The sequence below is a fragment of the Lepisosteus oculatus genome, chromosome 11 (genome assembly GCF_040954835.1).
Source record: "Lepisosteus oculatus isolate fLepOcu1 chromosome 11, fLepOcu1.hap2, whole genome shotgun sequence".
Classification (NCBI taxonomy): domain Eukaryota; kingdom Metazoa; phylum Chordata; class Actinopteri; order Semionotiformes; family Lepisosteidae; genus Lepisosteus; species Lepisosteus oculatus.
The window spans coordinates 4,153,982-4,171,990 of record NC_090706.1 but is presented as its reverse complement, the minus strand read 5'-3'; the positions used below and the strand labels follow the sequence as shown (position 1 = coordinate 4,171,990).

General features: G+C 42.6%; 1 protein-coding gene across 1 annotated transcript in view; it reads left to right on the top strand.

The window, feature by feature from the left end:
- The first annotated feature begins 255 nt into the window (after nt 1-255).
- LOC102684723 (chloride intracellular channel protein 4) overlaps nt 256-18,009 on the top strand; it is a 28,485-nt gene continuing 10,731 nt past the window's right edge. The window contains exon 1 of the mRNA XM_006631243.3: nt 256-340. Within this exon, the coding sequence (XP_006631306.1) occupies nt 272-340 (69 nt within the window). The 5' untranslated portion in view covers nt 256-271. The remainder of the gene's footprint in view (nt 341-18,009) is intronic.

Below are 18,009 nucleotides of genomic sequence, written 5' to 3'. Positions count from 1 at the left end.
GGTTTCCAGTCCCGGGCTGTCCGCCGTGCGCTCTCTCCGGCCAGACTCGGCGCGGCTCAGTCTCACCGCAGTTCTTGGCGACGTTATTGGGTTGGGGGAGGACAAAAAGAATAAATAAATAAAATACACCGCTGCTGACCGCTGGGCTGAAAGGAAGGGGGAAAAAAAAGGAGAACGGAGGAAGGGGGGACAGAAAAATAAGTGAGAAGACTGCGTCAAAAAAAAGTAATTTCTGTGGACTGTTGGAAGAGCTTTTGAAACGCGGTCCGCTATGTCGCTGTCGGTACCCCAAAACGGAGTGAAGGGGGATAACGAGCCGGTTATCGAGCTCTTTGTAAAGGTAAGTGAAGCCGGAGTGATGCGGGAAACAAAACTTCTTTGTTTTTGGCTCCCTCCCGTCTTATTCAGTTTTATTCCCTCCCGTTTAAACAGCCGTGCTCTGCAGCAAATAAAACTTTGGGCGTTTGAAGTACGTTTTGAAACGAATAAGAACGTGTAAATACGGCAGATGGACATTTTCCCCCGTATAAACTAGCTGGGTCTGAGTACGAAAAACCGAGATAAAACGACACAATGCTTCTATTCTTTGAAAGTTAGGATTGTTCACAGTAGGGAGGTGGCATTGTGTTGCCTAACCGATACTTCTATTTCATTTACATTTCTGGCGTTTGCGCTGTAGAATAAGGACCGTTAGTTTGCACAGTCCACATTGCACGTTTTTCCTCTGCTTGATCTTGCCAACGCCTAAAGCATGCATAATGGTTTGTGTGTAGAAAGACTGCTAAGAGCAGGTAAAATGTCCAGATTTCTCCAGTAGCACTTGGGACTGCCGTGTATAGGAAGGTTTTCAGCCACAATACATGGGCGTATGCGATGAGTTTTCTGCTTTTTATACGCACGGAGAAAACGGGCAAATAGAGACTGCATTCATAACTGTTGTATTAGCTTAAAAAATGCAACATACCTTTGACGCCTAGGCGCAACAGTCTGTACTACTTTTCCAACGCTAAGCTACAGTATGCTGTCTGTATAAACAACGTTATATTTAAGCAACTACTGTATTTGGCAAAACCGTTGTATGGCGTCTGGTATAACGAATGATTAATGATCTCAAACGTAAGCAGTTTTCAACTTTCTTTGGCCTACATACCAAAAACGGAAATATGCTTTACTTAAAAATCCATCTAATTTCTGGTCCAGGGTTTCAGCTGGTGATTGGAGTAGGGTGAAGAAGTTCTTTTGTGTTAGAAAACTTTGAAACCGAGAAAGAATAACAGGATACCCTCCCCCTCTCTCAGAAGAAGGCGATCTTTGCTGGGCACATTCGAGAAAAGGCAAAAACGCCACTTTGCTCCTGGAGGAGCTGAAACTCTGAAACTCCTGGAGTCTGAGCCACGTTTTTTTTTAAAAACTGAACCGAGTCTTTTGAAGGGTTCCGACCAGACTCTACAACGAACAAAATATTTTATCGTCGTACGCGGTTATTAGTTTCACATCACATATTTTAACGCTTCTCTGAGAGCTGCGTGCGTCGGATCATTATTTTAACATTTGCTCCCAAATGAAATTGCGCTTTCATCAGAAGTGGGCAGGTTCACGAGTTTGATTGCAGAGGTGTGGAACTTGAGAGACTCGACTCAGCACACCAGCGAGCCACGATAAACCGGTGTCAAGGAAATTGGGGAAAATACTCACACATCACACCAGTAAATTATTCTCCAGATAACAATTTTCCTTAAAGCGTAGCAGAGCTAAAATTGACTTGTATTTTGTTTGGGATAACTCTGAAAGGTCTGACATATGTTAAGCGAGTGCTTATGCGGTGTTATCATCCTGCATGATATGATGCTGAGGAGATCCCTCTTTACCTCTGAGCAAGAATACCTTTTCCTGTCCGTGGACTTTGCAATTTGTCTCTTCGTTGTGTCTTTGCTGTAAATGTGCAGATTAACAGATTTAAATTGAAGTTCAAGTTCGGGAGCAAGGGCTGAGATACTTTGCACCTCGATAGCACCTGCTGTGCAGTGTCTGATGCCATGACATGCCCCTTTGTGTAATTCAGGGTCGGAGAGAATGTGCCAGGCTATTGCATTTTGAAAATGTTTGTGTGTGTGTGAGAGGGCGGTAACAATGGCTTTTGTCCACTGTCCGTCGTGAAAGCAGTAGCTCAGTCCGAGTGAACGGCTCGCTCGCTCAGTGCAGTGCCCAAGTCATGCCCGACTGTAGCACATAGTGCTAAAAATAGTCTGGTTTGGCTTTATAATGGGTGAATATTGGGCTGGGTTTGGAAGAGTGTGAGGCTGATGCACAGCCCAGCGTGAAACATGAGCGAACCAGAAAGGAGAAGGATCTGGATGGTTTTGAGGATGAATGCACATCCTCAACTGTGAGGTACTGGAGTGCCGGACTCTGCAACCCATTTCCTCATGAGCATTGTGTCTAGATTTCTACTTCATCTCGCTGCCAGCCCCCAAATTAAAGAATGAAAAGGAATCCCTTGTGGAATTGTCTTCTCATTAAAAAATAATAAAAGCCACATTATCTGCACCAATGTGCATGGCTGCTAAAATGAAATTCTTCCTCAAACCGCAGGTATTGCTAATTTTTGAGAAGGGATCGGCAGAAATCTAAGTTCATTTTTTCTTTTGAATTCTTAAATTAATCTGTATTGTCCTTTTTTTTAAATAGATCTGCCCATGTCGGTTAATTTCTAAACATACACTGTCTGCTGCAGTTGCGTGCGAGGCCTTTGATAAAGTCAAACCTTTCACCCCAGATGACATTCAGGAAAGCATGAACTGCCCCCGTTCCCTCCCCCCATCACCACCCAGGTTTGACTCCACTGTGGTCTTTGTCTGCTGTGTTAAATACTGAGCTAGTCCAGTTTTCTCTTCTTGACTTCCTGCAGGCATGGCAGATAATGAACGTTCATGTTTGAGTGTATGAAACTGTTCTAAATACTGCTAGGGGACATGGGAATCTTATGGATAGCAGCTGTTTTGCACGTTTTGACATTGTAAAAATCTAATATGCAAATTTCCCTGTTGTTTCTTGGTATAGAATTACACCTAGGCATTGTGCCCATTATTTAACATTAATAAGTGCCAATTACACTTAGCTTTGCTTCCTGTTTGATTCAGACATTTGTCCCAGACCTATGAATTGGGACGCCTTGGACTGGGATAGCCCTTTCAGGAGAGATGTCTTTGTGGATTGTGAAAAGTTGAGGGGACAACGGGTTTGCGTTACTCTCCTATTCTCTTGTGTCACTTGTTAGCATGTACAGATCTATTATTGATGACTGGGGATAGTCTTTTCATTGTATGTCAGAGATGGCTTTAAAAAGAGCAGCCCAAGCCATCGTGACACTTGAAGACTTGTCTTGGTGTTCCGGTAGTCCCACCTGGCAATGGCTGATAGCATTGTGCTTGAATTTGCTCAGGGTGGTTATTGATATCCTCTATGGCATCGTGTTGTGAGTGCGGATAAGTTATTTCAGAGGCTTCTAGCATACTGCTTGCAATTGCTAGTTGTTGGGGAGGGGGGGTCTGTAAGAGATTATAATTTACACTTTTATATAGTGCTTTTCTGGACACTCCACTCAGTGCTTTACAGGTAATGGGGACTCCCCTACACCACCGCCAGTGTGCAGCCCCCACCTGGATGATGTAATGGAGTAATGCAGATGTATTCGAGAGGTTGTGAATGAGAGAAGGCCATTGGGCTCATCTGGATTTTCTTCCATATTGGTAAAGGAAAAGTTTCTCCATACATGTGAGAAGGAAGTGCAGTTTGGCTGATGATGTAAACTCTTTTACTGTGGAAATGATGACACATGACCATTCATACAGTAGGTGTTGCACCAGGTCCCAAAATAAATTATTACGTCGTTGACCTAATGGCCTATAACACAGGCTTTTCTAGAAAGCTATTTATAGATTCCTTAATCAGATGACCTCATTGGTTAGCTGGAACAAAAGTGAACATGGGGAACTGAGTCATGAAATCATATGAAGTTCCTGGGCTAATAACTCACTCTGTAAATTGTTTTTGAATGTGCCAGGGTTGCTGTGGAAACTGGGGGTGGCGGTTGTTCACATCGGAGGTGGCGCCTCAGGGCGCAGTGAAGGACGGGGTTATAATGAGCGGAATCTTATCCCAGGACAACTGTGGCCTGATCACCAAGGGTGGAACCTGCCTTTATCCCGCGATCATTCATAACCACTGTAAACATGAGCAAATGCAGCGAAAAACGATTAAAGGACCTCCTTGAAAAGACAATGCAAAGGGTGTCCATAGGATTAATGTGAGCTTGTGAGCATTAGAAATTCTTAACCTCCTGGGCCTGAGCTCTGATATGTGCAGCAGTGCTGAGAAGAAACAACACCTGTCGAGGCTGTCTGATAGTGGAGATGGAGCTCCTTGTCGCTGACCACACCCCTCTTCTCGTGCTGAATCATGAGAGTGACTGCTGCCAGGTTTAGGTAGCTTGTGTTTTTGAAGTATGTTTTAGAACGCCTATATCATTGTCCAAAGTACACAATCCTGTAAATCCTTCGCAAGGATAGTGTAAGTCCCTTGTAAGACTGCAATTAAAAAAAAAAACTGCTTAAGGTTATTTTACACAGCACATCTTTGAGGCCTAATTTTTCAAATAGTGCATCTTGAAAATGTTGTATTTTATCTTGCATCTTCATTTTGTTTTGTTTTTTTGCTTTTTGTAAAACACAGACGTAATGTGCTGTATCCTGATTCTTTAGTTATTTGTATTTAAACATGATCGCAGAAGAGCAAGACCGCTGAACCATGCCCACACCTGGGAAAGGGAACCGTCAAGTGCAAGATTTTGCACCCCCTCAGACGGATATTTCTGACCCCCTTGTGTTGCACAGCGATATCGTTTGTGATTACTTTTCCTGTCAGAGGTGGCCGAGCTGGAAGTTATTTGCATAGAGACGTGGCCTTACAATGGTATAGTAGAATTGTTGCAAAGCAAGCCCAACCAAAACCATTGAACTGTAATACTCTTTGATAATGTTTCCTAATACAGTGTACTAGGAATTCCATTTGAGAGTACATGTTGGTTCTTTGATAACATTTCCACAGTACAGGAATACACAGTTCCCTAGTGTGTGCACTGTGATATTGTCATCTCATTATTATTCAGTTTTACAGACACATTAGCCAATCTTACCCCGGGGCTCTATGTGGCACTAGTAACGCACCTCTGTGTCAGTGACACACTCATAAGCCAAATGCCTTAAAGCTTTGGGTGTCGGACTCGATCTGTTCTCGGGTTTAGCAGGCTGATATTGACTTCTGGAAATGTCAGTGCCAAAGCCATTGTGAATACAGTCACTACAGAAGATTGAGGAAATGATTCTTATACATAAAGGTAATTGTGTGAAGTATTTTTGGCAGTAAAAAAAATGTGGTGGAGTGCACACGGGGTGATATGTTTAAAAGAATGGGAGACAATTAAATCATGCACACATAGCCATTTTGCATTATGCCAGATCAGAAAAGGTGTAAAAAACAACAGTACAACAGAAAAACAAAAGAACCCTCCGCCGCTTAGTATAGCAGACTCTTCTCTAGAAGACTGCTATTGATTTGAGAATATAACAGTGGCAGACAGTTTATAAAGCCGCAGTACAGGTGTGTAGCTCATTTTATGTATTGTTAGTATATGGCATTACTTGCTTAGTTATTGTCCAACTGTTTGAATGTATTTAATGCCGCCTTCATTTCCCCCTTATCTCCTTTACCCCAAACTGTGTAGCTGCAACACATACAGTAACTAAACTCGTACAGACAGTTTGGTGACTGACTTGCTTACAGCCATCACAGTACAGACAGTCCTAACTACTATGGCCCTCCTGTTCCAAAAAATCATAATTCTGGTTTATTTAGTCAGGGACTATCTATTGTCAAACCTTCTGTAGTAAGGCCTAACTTCTCCCTGTTGTCACAAAGGCTGAGGTCGGTTATATAGTTGGTCCGGTTTTACCTCGTCGCTTCTGATATATGGAATTCAAAATGGTTTGGTACCGATACTCAGCCTGCATCTTCAGCACTTGCATTTCACAGGCACACCCCGTCATTGCAGGAGAACGGCGAGGCTCATGCCGAGCGTGGCCTGCTTTGGCCTGCCAGTTGCAGTCAAGCTGTTTGGATTATTATTTTTTTGCTCCTGAGGGTGGTGCCCCCTCGCTTCCTCAGTCCGTTACTCTACGTTGTCGCGTTCCGAGGCCCTTCCAGCAGAATCTGCAGGAAGCAAAGATTGCCACCCTGCGCTGGTTACAGTCTGCAGTTGCATTTAGTTATTCTTGCCTCTGCCTCCACAGACCAAAGCTCCTGGCAAAGCAGATGTTATTTTAGACTTGGACGCTTCTGGAACTTTGAGCTGTTTTTAAGCTTTTTGCCAAGGCTGAAGAGAAGGTCTTAACCGCTTAACACTGCACAAGTTTCCTTCTGAGAAAATGGCTGCTTCCAGCTATTGCCTGACATGTCAGGAGTGGCTTATAAAGATCTCAAGCTTTTATAGAAGCTGTATGGGGGATTTGGAAAGAAGCAGACCTCTCTAGTCATACCTTAGCCATTTCCATTTCCCAAGCACAGTGTAACCTTGGTGAACATGCAGAGTCAAGAGTCGGCTCTCTGAGGGCTTTTTGAAGAGCTACTTAAATGTCAGATTTTCTGCTCCATCTGTTAGTAACTGACTGCCTGGAAAGGTATTGTACTGCTTGTTCAGTTTCTCAGAAGGTGCTGTGCCTGTGTCTGCATATAGCACTCAAGGGTATGCATGGCTTTCATCCTGATGTCTGCTTACCATTTTATGAAATGCCAACTGACAAGAGAAGCCTGTATTTCAGAGATGGAAGTGATGTATTTCAGCACTGCAACTCTGCAATGTGATTAGATCTCGTGAACCTGAACTCCAAGTGCATTTTATGATTAAAGCGTCTATATCACGTTTGGCTCTGCTCCAGCTCAGAGCAGTTAAGAAATGGTGTGCTGCTTTGCTTTGCAGAAGAAGAGCTAATCATGCCTCCTTAACATTAAACAGGGTAATTATTTTTTTGTAACTGCAGAAACAAAGGATTATGTGGGATTTCCTTGTTTTTGCTCAAGAAAGGAAGTGTGGATCCTAGTTTTTTTAGCCATGACGCCCTGTAAATTGCACAAAGGAAGAACCGCTTTTAAGAGCCTGGATGTCTAACTGCAGATCAAACTGCTGTACGATACTGTGGTTTAGATTTAGTCCTGACGTACATCTGTAGTGGCTAACGCTTTCATTTGGCAAAGAACATTGCATTTGAAATATAGAGTTGTAATGATTTTGAGTTTGCAAAATCAAAACTCAATTTCATTTGTCATGTATGGCGATTTACCATTTTTTTTCAGGCCTTTCTACAGATACAACATTGTCAACGTTCTTGTAGAATTCTGTATGAAAGCTTATCTGCCCGCCAGAGCAGCACCCAGAAGCTTGCATTATTAGGAGGTCATAATGACATTATAATGGAAATACAGACTCTGGAGAAATACTTGCATTAAACACCTGAGAAGACTGGCCACATTCTCTTTGTCCCCGTGGTAAATGCATTTTGGAATTTCCTTTTAAACCAAGGTATGCTTTTACATCAAAAAGGTATCCTCCCAACTCCCAACCACCCCTTGGTGAGATTGACTTGATGGTTTATCAGTCGCTAATTGACGGGGTGAAAACTCACTCTGGTGTGATTAAAACAAGAAAGCGCCAGTTGAATTGAAGCCTTCAATTGCAAAACCTGTGCTGATTAATGGTTTGCTTTTGTGTCTTGCCAATAGAGACTGTCCATAAAGCACTGGTATTTGTAATTTTAAGTTTTAAGTGGCACGTGGAACAAAAATGGAGAAATACTGGTCTGCATCCTTTGGAGGAGTGTTAAGAGGCTCTGTAGGGCAGAGGTGCTGGTCATTGAGCAGATGGTAGAACGATCAGTCAGCGATCATTGAGTTTATTAGTGAACCAGCAGGAAATGGGGCTGAGTCTGCTGTTTTGACAGTTACCCACCCGGCCAACTATATGCTTCTGTGTGCTGAGAGAGCCTTCCTTTTTTGGCGTCGTTTCATTCTCTGCTCGGCGTTACTCCTCCACAGAAGAGATGGAGATGGAGATGTCAGCAAAATCCTGAAATCTGCATACCAGATCAAAGGTTTTCAGCTGCTCCCCAGAAGCTGGGTTGGTTTAAACCAATGGACAGTCAACAGTGCATGAAAACTAAGTAAATAATTCTTCAGGTGCTCTTCTCATAAGTGTGGTGCTGCTGACCTAGTGTCTAGTCGTTGTATTAACTTGCTGTTTTAACCCCATTTTTACCCCTTTTCATAATGCTGTTGAGTGATGTCTGCACACATGGTGACAGTGCACCCTTAAACTTTCTCTAACATCTGAAAGAAATGTCGGGACAGCCAGGGTCAATCCTTGTTGAGGGATAACAAACCTCCTTTTGTTCATCCCAGAACTGTGTGATAGATGGCCTTTTTTCAATTCAAGCAGGTATTCGGATAAACCTCTAGAACAGAATGTAGAGTGTGGCTGACCTGCCTTATTAAAACGGCAGAAATGTTTCCATTTCCCTTAGCTCGGAAGGTTTTTCTGAGTGAAAGTGACCTCTCTGACTTCTGCAGTAATTATCTGTCAGTCAGCAGAAGCTCTGTATTATGGTTTTGTAAAATTTCCTTTGACTTTGGAATAAGTTCTGTTTAAATATAACTTATTAGCTCCAGAATCATAGCTTATGATTATAGAGCCCAGCCATATTAATGCCATATGCCTTGACATTATTTGCATAACAGTGATCATAAAAAGGCGAGCACACAAAACTGAACAAGAGGGCTTGTTGCAGACAGCTCTGCACAAGGCTGGTGTTTATAGAGACGTCATGGGGAAACGAAGACCATTCTGAGTTTAGCAAGCCTGGCCCCTGGTTCTGCGATTGTGATACTGGAAGTAAATTCTATGGGAATATCTCAAGGTCAAAGAGTTAACCTGCCACACAGGGAGGAACAGTATTTATACCTCAACTTCATTGAACGTGCTGCGTCATTGACCTGTGAAAGAAGCAAAAATAATAGTACTAAACGAGGATCTCTGTGAAATATGCTACACTGGATAATAGCAGAATTGTCTGCTGCTGTAGATTTTAAATTGAGTTGGACGTCAGTGGAAACACTCGTGTCTTGGGTTAAATTGCAAATTCAGACTATTCTGGGTGTCTCCGGTGGATCCCTGATGGCTACGTGCTGGAATTTTAACAAAGGGTTGATCATTAGGTGGCGAGATTCCAATTTTAATTTTAGGGACCAGCCCTCCCCCCCCTTTTCCAACAGCACAGTTTCTACTGAGCAGGAATTTGCTCTTAAGAAATGTCACTGAAGCTACAGTATTTTCATGTCTTCTGTTTTACTACCTTTGATTTAGCAGATTTTGGGAGTTTGTCACCTGTCTGTCAACTTCACTGAAAGCAGAGAACGACAGCCTTTCTTCAGATTATCCAGTTACTCTTTTATTCTATTTCAGAAGACAGGCAGTTTTTTATTTTAGAATTTCCACTCATTTGTTGTACTCAACTGATTTGTACCTCAGAGTAACCCCAGAAGTTATTTTATGGGAGATGTCCTACTGGGAATTATTACACATAGAAAAACAAATCCATAAATTTACTTCAATTTTTTTTACAGTTGTAAGGGAAATATACCATTAATGTAGCTTAATAGCTTCATGAAATTGCTTTGTTGTTTTTTTTACTGCCTGGGTATAGCTGAGCTGTAGGCTTTGGAAGCTGATGGGGGGAATAGAAACAAACTGGTTTTTAATGAGAGTGCAAAAGTCACTTTTTTTTAGCAAACATTAACGGTGGAAATTACTGTACGATTACCTCTCACTGGAGCATGATGGGCAACTGTGCACATCGAAACTGGCTTTTTCATGGCTGTTGAACTTTCTCCCCGTCGTCCCATTTTCTTTTTCCTTTCACAAAGGGTTGCTCAGGGGGTGTGGTGTAGCTGTGGCCCATTTAAACCCCCCGCTGCTTAAGTTCCTCTGATCACATGTCCTCCGCAAAGCCTCCTGTCCAGCTGGGAGAAGGAGCACAAAGTGTCCTGCTGATCATCACAGAAATCTGCTTGGGGAAAATGTGCTTGCAAGTGCCTAATTAGAATTGCTGTTCACTAGGAAGCTAGGTCCCAGTTGCTGTAGTGTGTTTGCAATTGCAGTCCTTCTCTGAGAGCAGCCAGACTTGTTCACTTTGATCTTTGCTTCAGTCACAGGTTGGTCCTGGTACCTCTTCCTCAGTGGGGGAAACTCCCATAAAAAGAATATGAACAGCCCTGAGCTCACTCTTGCGAGGCTGCCCAGGGTCGTAAGTATACGTCCAAGGCCAGCCTGACAGTGTTGGAAATCTACAGCCGCCCCAGCCCGTATTCATGTCATTATATTGCCAGTTTGAACACGGGGGGGCTCCATCTCAATGGCATGTGGATGGGAGTGTTGAAATCCAAGATGGCTGAGATCTGGCCGTGGGCCTGTGTGAAAGGCCACTGAGTGAACTGTATCGATTCAGACCTGGTCCCAGGCTGCCTTCAGTGTCTTCATTCAGGGGCTGATTCTTGAAAGAAGTCAGGGTTACAGCTTCAACGACATGGCTGGGCAGCTTGTTCCACACTCCCACCACCCGTTGTAATAAAACCCTCCCTGTAGAAGCTGTTGATTATTTGAAGTCCCACACATTGCCATGGTCTGAGCAGTGACTCTGGTATCTTCAGAAGTGCTGTTGTAAATGTGGTCTCTTTTTTTTATTCATTTGCCAAACGCCTGTGTTAAATACTGGAATTATAAGTACTAAGAAGAGTGTCTCATTCTACATACACAGAAAACTCTAAAAGGAATAATGATATTTTAAAAAACAGTTATTTTAAATACAGTGACTCTGCTCCGAGCAGGACTTCTGGAAACTTCTCCATTTAAACGAGTGCGTTAAAAGGTGCTTCAGTGTCTTAATAGTTAACATCGGAGTAGTTTCTCTCTGTGTTTCCAGCTCCTGCCTCAGATGTGGTTGACTTTGTTTATAAAAGCCTTGCTGGTGGTGATTCAGTAGAGTGAGTTTTCATAACACACAAAAGCCCAGATGTCCAGATGTGTTCTTTCACTCAATCTTGTGTGCTATACTCCAGGAATGCAGAGTATCTGGATGAAACCATTCTTGATGGCTCTCAGTTCCCCTGAAAGAACTTAAAACTTAAAACTACTGTATGTCAGAAATGGGAAAACAAACAATAAATCTGTTCTATTTCTTTGGAAGTCATATCTGTAAAACCAAAACTCTGATCCACGTGTTCTCCTATTATCCTGCTTAGCTCCTCGAAGGGACCATGGCTGGTACCTGCGTCATAGAAATAGCCCTCAGTACAGTGGGGAGGATGCTTGAATATATTTAGAAAACCACCCTAAGTATGGTATTTAATACTCTGTTGCTGTGTTGCGTGTCGGGGAATTTACATGAGTATATTTTAGCCCAGTTCTTGAGGAATTAACATGAAGGAAGTAAGAGAGAGTGCAGGAGCCGTTCTCGCTGGTGCTGTGTCCAGATGCTTCTAGGAGACAGTAGCACTTTTCACCTTGAAAATGAAGTCATTTCTTTCGAGGCCCGATGTGAGCGGAGCCTTGGCTTTAGCCGCTGTGGAGCGAGAGAGAGAGAGGCGCCGGGAGAGCGAGACCGAGGCAGCAGTGCCCAGTGGGAGCTGGGAATTCTAGGCCTCTGACTCATTCGCCCGGGTTGTGTGTTACTCAACAGCTTGGCAGCTGGGAGCGCGCTGCTGTGCAGCGTGGCCGTCTCCCCTTCGGAAAAGGAAAGTGAAGCTGTGGCCGCTGCCGTCTCTTCTGTTTGCTGTTCTTCTGGGCACCTCCCTCTCCCGTGTGGGCGAGAGGAGCCTGGTGGCTCTGTCTTGACCATGCAGACAGCTCAGACTGACTCGTCCTTGACCAACACTGGCACCTAGACTGTATTGCCAAATCAGTAAGGAAGCTGTCTGGCTTTGACTGTTTCACAGTCTGCCCATTTATTGGTCGGACAAGTTTATTGCAAGGCTTAATTATATAAATGCTGTCTTATTGGCCTTTGTTTCATGAAACAAGAGCATTCTCGCGTTGCTCAAAATAGTGGATTTGTCAAAGATATAGAATAAGCACCTATAATGTCATATTCCTATATAGCAGGATCAGTGCATATAGTTCAGCTGTGACAGAAGAGATCGAGCCATACTACACCACTCTGTTTATGCAGTATAATGTGATTGTATTAGTCTAGCTTCTGCAACAGCAATATCAATCTATATCAATCAGCTGATAACACAATCACACCATGCTAGGAAGTAACAGGTTCAATCCGACTCCATCACTTTTAGTCTAAGTATTCAAATACCTGGAAAGCTGGTTAATATTGACACATTTTCCCAAAGGCTTTTAGGATAGAAGGCTCATTTAATGTGTATCCTTATTTGGTTAAACCCAAGAAAGCACCCTGGACACTTTATTTAGAAAAGGGTGGTTCTCTTTTGGTCTATGTTTAGATGTTTCCTCACCAATGTATTATACCCAACACAAAACATGCAGTGGTCATCTGTCATTACTCTACAGGAGTGTCTGTTATCTTGGGAGGCATTGCAGCAGAGCAGCTAGTTTGCTTAGATCTGATCCAGTGGCACACAGTACTTTCACAGCAGTTCGTTAGCTTCCATATTTAAATTACAGCGATCGTAAACAGTTATTTGAGTCCCATGATGTTCTTGTAATACCCTAAATTAGAATGTAGAAAGAGTTTAAAAACTTCAGAAAAAACAAGGTACAGAGAGCTAGTCTTAAATTCGCTGATAACTGTTGCATGCGATGTTCTTTTTGTGTATGGAGAGACATTTTCATTTCCGTTTTGGAAAATGTAATTGGTAAGCTAATGATAAAAAAAGTAAAACTGGCAACACATAGTTTCTTGGCCTTTAAAAACCTGCACTGATCTCTTGTACAGTATACAGTATGTATAGAAGCTGCAGAGAAGAGTGTTGATTTTTAAACCCTAGATCTCCGAGTTTTCTTCTGTCCCCGAGCGGATAAATCTCCTGTCTGCACATGGTTTTATGCAGGCTGGCACTCTCACAGCAAGTCCACTTGAAAAACAGCCGTCTTGCACAGCTGACTTCTCTTCCAGGAACTGTTGTTCTCCACACACTTTCACAGCAGCTGACCCAGGTGCGTGGAGCGACAGCTCTCAATGAGAAATGACTCCCTTAGGAACGCCAGACCCAGTTACCGCTGGGTGTGAAGCAACACATTAACAGACATCACTAATGCATGATTTCAGCTAGCAGTCACCTGGGCAGGTTTATATGGTATTACTGATTGCTCTTTAATTAACCTGTTAATAAGACTCATTTGTTTTTAAATGTTAAGTGTAATAAGTAATATAAGATCTCCAATCATACTAGGGAATAGGAACTCTTTAATTATTCAGACTTTTACTTTATATTTAATTTGTGTTATTTTGAAATTAGTTTCTGTAAATTCTGTAAAGCTTTCAGCTTTAGGCAGTTTACGTTTCACTGTGCTTTTAATTAGGCTTCCCTTTTAAATATTTAGATTAGTGGCAGTTCAGAAATTGCTGCTAAAATGGACACTACATGCGATTTTAAATTTAAAGCACTAATGATATTACAGCATGGGTTTGTAAACATCTTAAATAGCACTCCTAATATCCAGTTGTACCAACAAATTTAGACCTGAGTTTGAAACCTAAATTATCTTCCTTTTTGTAACTCCTCTGTTGAATTGACACAATTACTCTAATTGCTGGAGTAAGCATAGGTGTGGAATACTTCTGGCAGCTGGCTTCTCCTCTATATTCCGTTTCCTAAAATAGTTCCTTTGCATCTTCCAGATCTTTTCCTGGCTGTTTTCTGTTAGCTTGGCCAGAACAACACTATGTGGACTTTGTGATTTGCTTTTTTTCCCATTTATGGTAAATGGATAAGAATACACCATTTCTATGGCATTGTACCATGTTTGAAGTAAAAGTGGTTGAACCATGCAATGTTTCTTTACCTAACAGAGTTGAGCCTCGTCTCCTTACCCTCTTCAAGCGGTTGCGTATGCAAAACCTTTGTTGTTTTAGGTGTGTTGGACTGTAGGACCACCTCTTTGAAATTGCGGAGATGTTCTGCTTTTCCTAGTGTTTTTATATAGGTTACAGTGCTAATTAGAGGGGATTCCCTTAATGCTGCATTTGGTGGAACAGATGTAGTGGTAGAGCACAGGCCAGTAGGTGTGTGGTCCAGAACACCCTGCCCTAGCATGCGTGAAGCTTAAACGGAGACGATCATTTTGTAGCCTTAAGGGTTTTGCGGTGTATACGTGTTCAGGTTTGACGTTCTTGAAACTGAAGTCGCTGCTCTTCTCCCATCTGATAAACGGCTCCACCTCTCTGGGAAGAGGAAAAGACTCGCATGCGTTTTGCTCAGTCTGTTCTTTTTGGGAATATCTGGGAACGCGGTGAGCCGTGCTTCTCGACGGACGAAGCACTGGGACCCCTGGCAGGCGAAACGGGACATTTCTAAAATAGTTTGCATCCCTTGGCTGTGCCGAGAGGCCCTGTGAAGGGGGGTGGTTGTTGTGTTCAGCGCTTGGCGGCTTGGGAAGTTAATGAGAGCTGCCTGGGAGCTGCTCCTTCCCAGGTCTTCATGGAAACGTCCTCTTGGGAAAGAGGCTGTGGCAACAGTCTTTCAGAGCTGCCTGTGAAGACGGACTGCGGGGGAGAGCGTGGGCAGGATTAATAGCCACTTATTCGTACAGGGACATGAGTGAAACCAGGGACTTGCAAATCTCCGCTAGGGTGGTGGTACCCTGATTATCCACTTGTTTAGGACATTGTTTCAAACCTTCCATTCATCTCAGTTGTACCGAGTTCAGAGGTCTCATGGAATTTGATTTATGATGCAGATACGTAGTGAACAACAGGGAGTCTTGGAGTTTACGTGCAGTCTGATCATGTGTGTGCAGCTTTAGAAACTTGTACCATTCGGAGGCACCTTGTATACTGTGGGATTACATATCAATAAGACTGCCTTTTGAGTTTTTGATAGTAAAGTCACTGAAACAGGCTAACAGCTAGCCTGGTAGCTCCAGTCGTCTTCAGAATCCTGAAAGCGGAATATTCTTAAATGTAATCCCAATGGCTTCTGAGGGTAGAATTATAGCGAAAGCTCTGTTGTCATAAATGGAGGGATTCAACATGTATATGTGTGTTTTAACAAAGCACCGTATAGCCTTTTTCGTATGATATATTTATATTCCCCAGCTCTTTATTTCTAGATATAATCACGTAATCTTCTGAGGTAGTTTAAAATACATCCAATTCAAAAGAGCTAAAAATTTATACTTCCAAAATTCCTCTTTTTTTTGGCAAGTAAGCCTTTAACCTTTGGTCACGCAGGACCACTGTTTAACATCTGTGAAGTGCTGCTGGATCAATGATCAACTCACGCCTGTGTGATACAGGAGGAGCCTTGACAATATTCCTACACCGCTCTCTAGAGATCAATGATTGCTGAGATCAGAGGATTTATTTGGCAATTTCAGCCGTTTATGCTGAAAATGCTTCAGTATAATCTCTTGGGGAGTGGGTGACATAATTTAAAACTTTATTAGCCCTTTGAGTGGAGATGCATGTTCATTTCGCTTTAATAGACTGCAGACAACATACACACGTTGCGTGCAGAAATCGTCATGGGAACAGCAGGCAGAGGCAGCAGAGTGCGAGTCTTCAATTTCCGCTGATGTTGCTCTGCTGGTTTCTAATAAGCAGCCAGTCTTCTCAGGTGAGCTGGCTGAGAGTGGGGAGTTTAACCCTTCATGGGCTGAAGTGAAGCAGCATTTGCACACAGTCTGTCTCTTAGAAAAGTTCAAAAGCATTTCTCAGCTTCACCGTTGTCTCCCACAGTTGTCATTCATTACAGTGTTTGAGAAAATGGCATTTGTATGTTATGCATGAGCGATAATGCAAAGGTGTCCTGTATATAGAAATAAACAAGTTGATCACTTACATGTTGATAACTTGATTACATACAAGAAACAGTATGTTCGCACTTATTAGAAAGAATACAGGCCTGCACACTTGTAAAATATGGTTTTAGTTCTGACTGAACAAAATGTGTGCTGATTAAATATTTTTGTTATATTCCTCCATTTTAAATGTCATGAAAAGATAAAACAGCAGAGATGTTAGCTCAAGGTCGCTTACGTGCCTGTGGTATTTTCCTCTGTGGTGTTTACTTGTATATCTCTGTCCCAGCGGCATTAACTCCAGTCTGACTGGAACACTGTGGGCTTTCTGTACAGTGCTGTGTTCTCCACAGACACGCTAACTGTCAGTGTATCTGGAGGGCTAAGTGTTTCTAATCAAATAATCGGAGTGTGTCTGAGGTTGCGCTGATTTCTCGAAGCTGCATGGGAAACTGTATACTGTATGTGAGGCATAACCCACAGAAACTCCCGTGATTCATATGGGAGATACCATGCCCTGGGTGATGATTCACACCCAGACTTCAGTCCCCAAGGGTGGGGCAGCATGACCTCCTACACTGGAGACCCTGACTCATCCAGATACATTATGAACCTGGAATGGGGCATCAGACTTCCTTTGGTGAAAGGATTCCTGGGGCTACCAGAGGCACAGGCATTTCTTCAGTGGAGGAAAAAACGGGGGCTTTCATGAAACAGGTCTGACCTCTCGGCACCATCGGCTTAATGATTAATAATAATAATTGCTTACACTTATATAGCGCTTTCTGGACACTCCACTCAAAGTACTTTACAGGTAGTGGGGACTCCCCTCCACCACCACCAGTGTGCAGCCCCACCTGGATGATGTGATGGCAGCCATAGTGCACCAGTATGCTCTCAGTGGGGAGGAGAGCAGAGTGATGAAGCCAATTCAAGATGGGGATTATTAAGAGGCCATGATTGGGAAGGGCCAATGGGAAGTTTGGCCAGGATGATTAATGAACGGGATGTCAGTGAGCTCTGTAGTGGTTTAGATAAGGATGGATTTTTATCCTTCTTTAAAAAGAAGTTTCTGAAAGCAGTAGCTTTATGTGGGTTTTTTTCCTAAAATAAACTTCTTGATGCAATTCGCTGTTTGCACAAACCTATCCAGATATGGTTTTCTAGCTAATGTCAGCTCCAGCTTTTGACAGACATGGTTTATGTTTTTATAAGGCTAAAATTACTTAGATGTGTGCTGTAATTGAAGTGTGGCATAACATTATGTAAACCTGCTCTTGACTAGTAAGAAATGTAGTTTTCATTGGAGATTGCATTACAAATGAAACTTTTTCAACAGGCTGGTATAAGAATTGCAGGGCGATGGAACATCAAGCTGAGAAGCAAAGCTTAGAGTGCTTGAGTGCTCTGCTCTTTTAATCACATTTATCTCATTCTTTGTTAGCTGGTGATTGTGGTCAAAAGTGTTGCACCACAGTGATATGTATTGTATGTTTATATATATAATATATATATATAAAAATAGCCCTGTGAGATGTTTTAGTTTCCTCTTAATGCTAATAAGACTTTGTTTCAGCTTCTTAATCTCATCTTTTTCTTTCGCTAGCTGCTGAAATCCTTCCTCTCTTTGAGAGCTCATTATATTTAGGGGACATAGCAGGGTTTCTGTGTATTTAAATAAAATGCAAAGTCCTTCTCCCCAGGAGCATCTGTGGCATACAAGAATGGAATTTCATCAAATATTAAATATATTTTTCATGGCTCCAAACATACCTTCATGTCACGCTGGTAGCTAATTGTCATTCAGGAGTGCAGACCTTGCAGGCTGTCTGCCAGGATCTGTCCGAAAACATCTGCCTCGGGTATTTGCCTGTCCCCCCAGGCCCAATCAACTAACAAACTGTGCTAGTGAGATT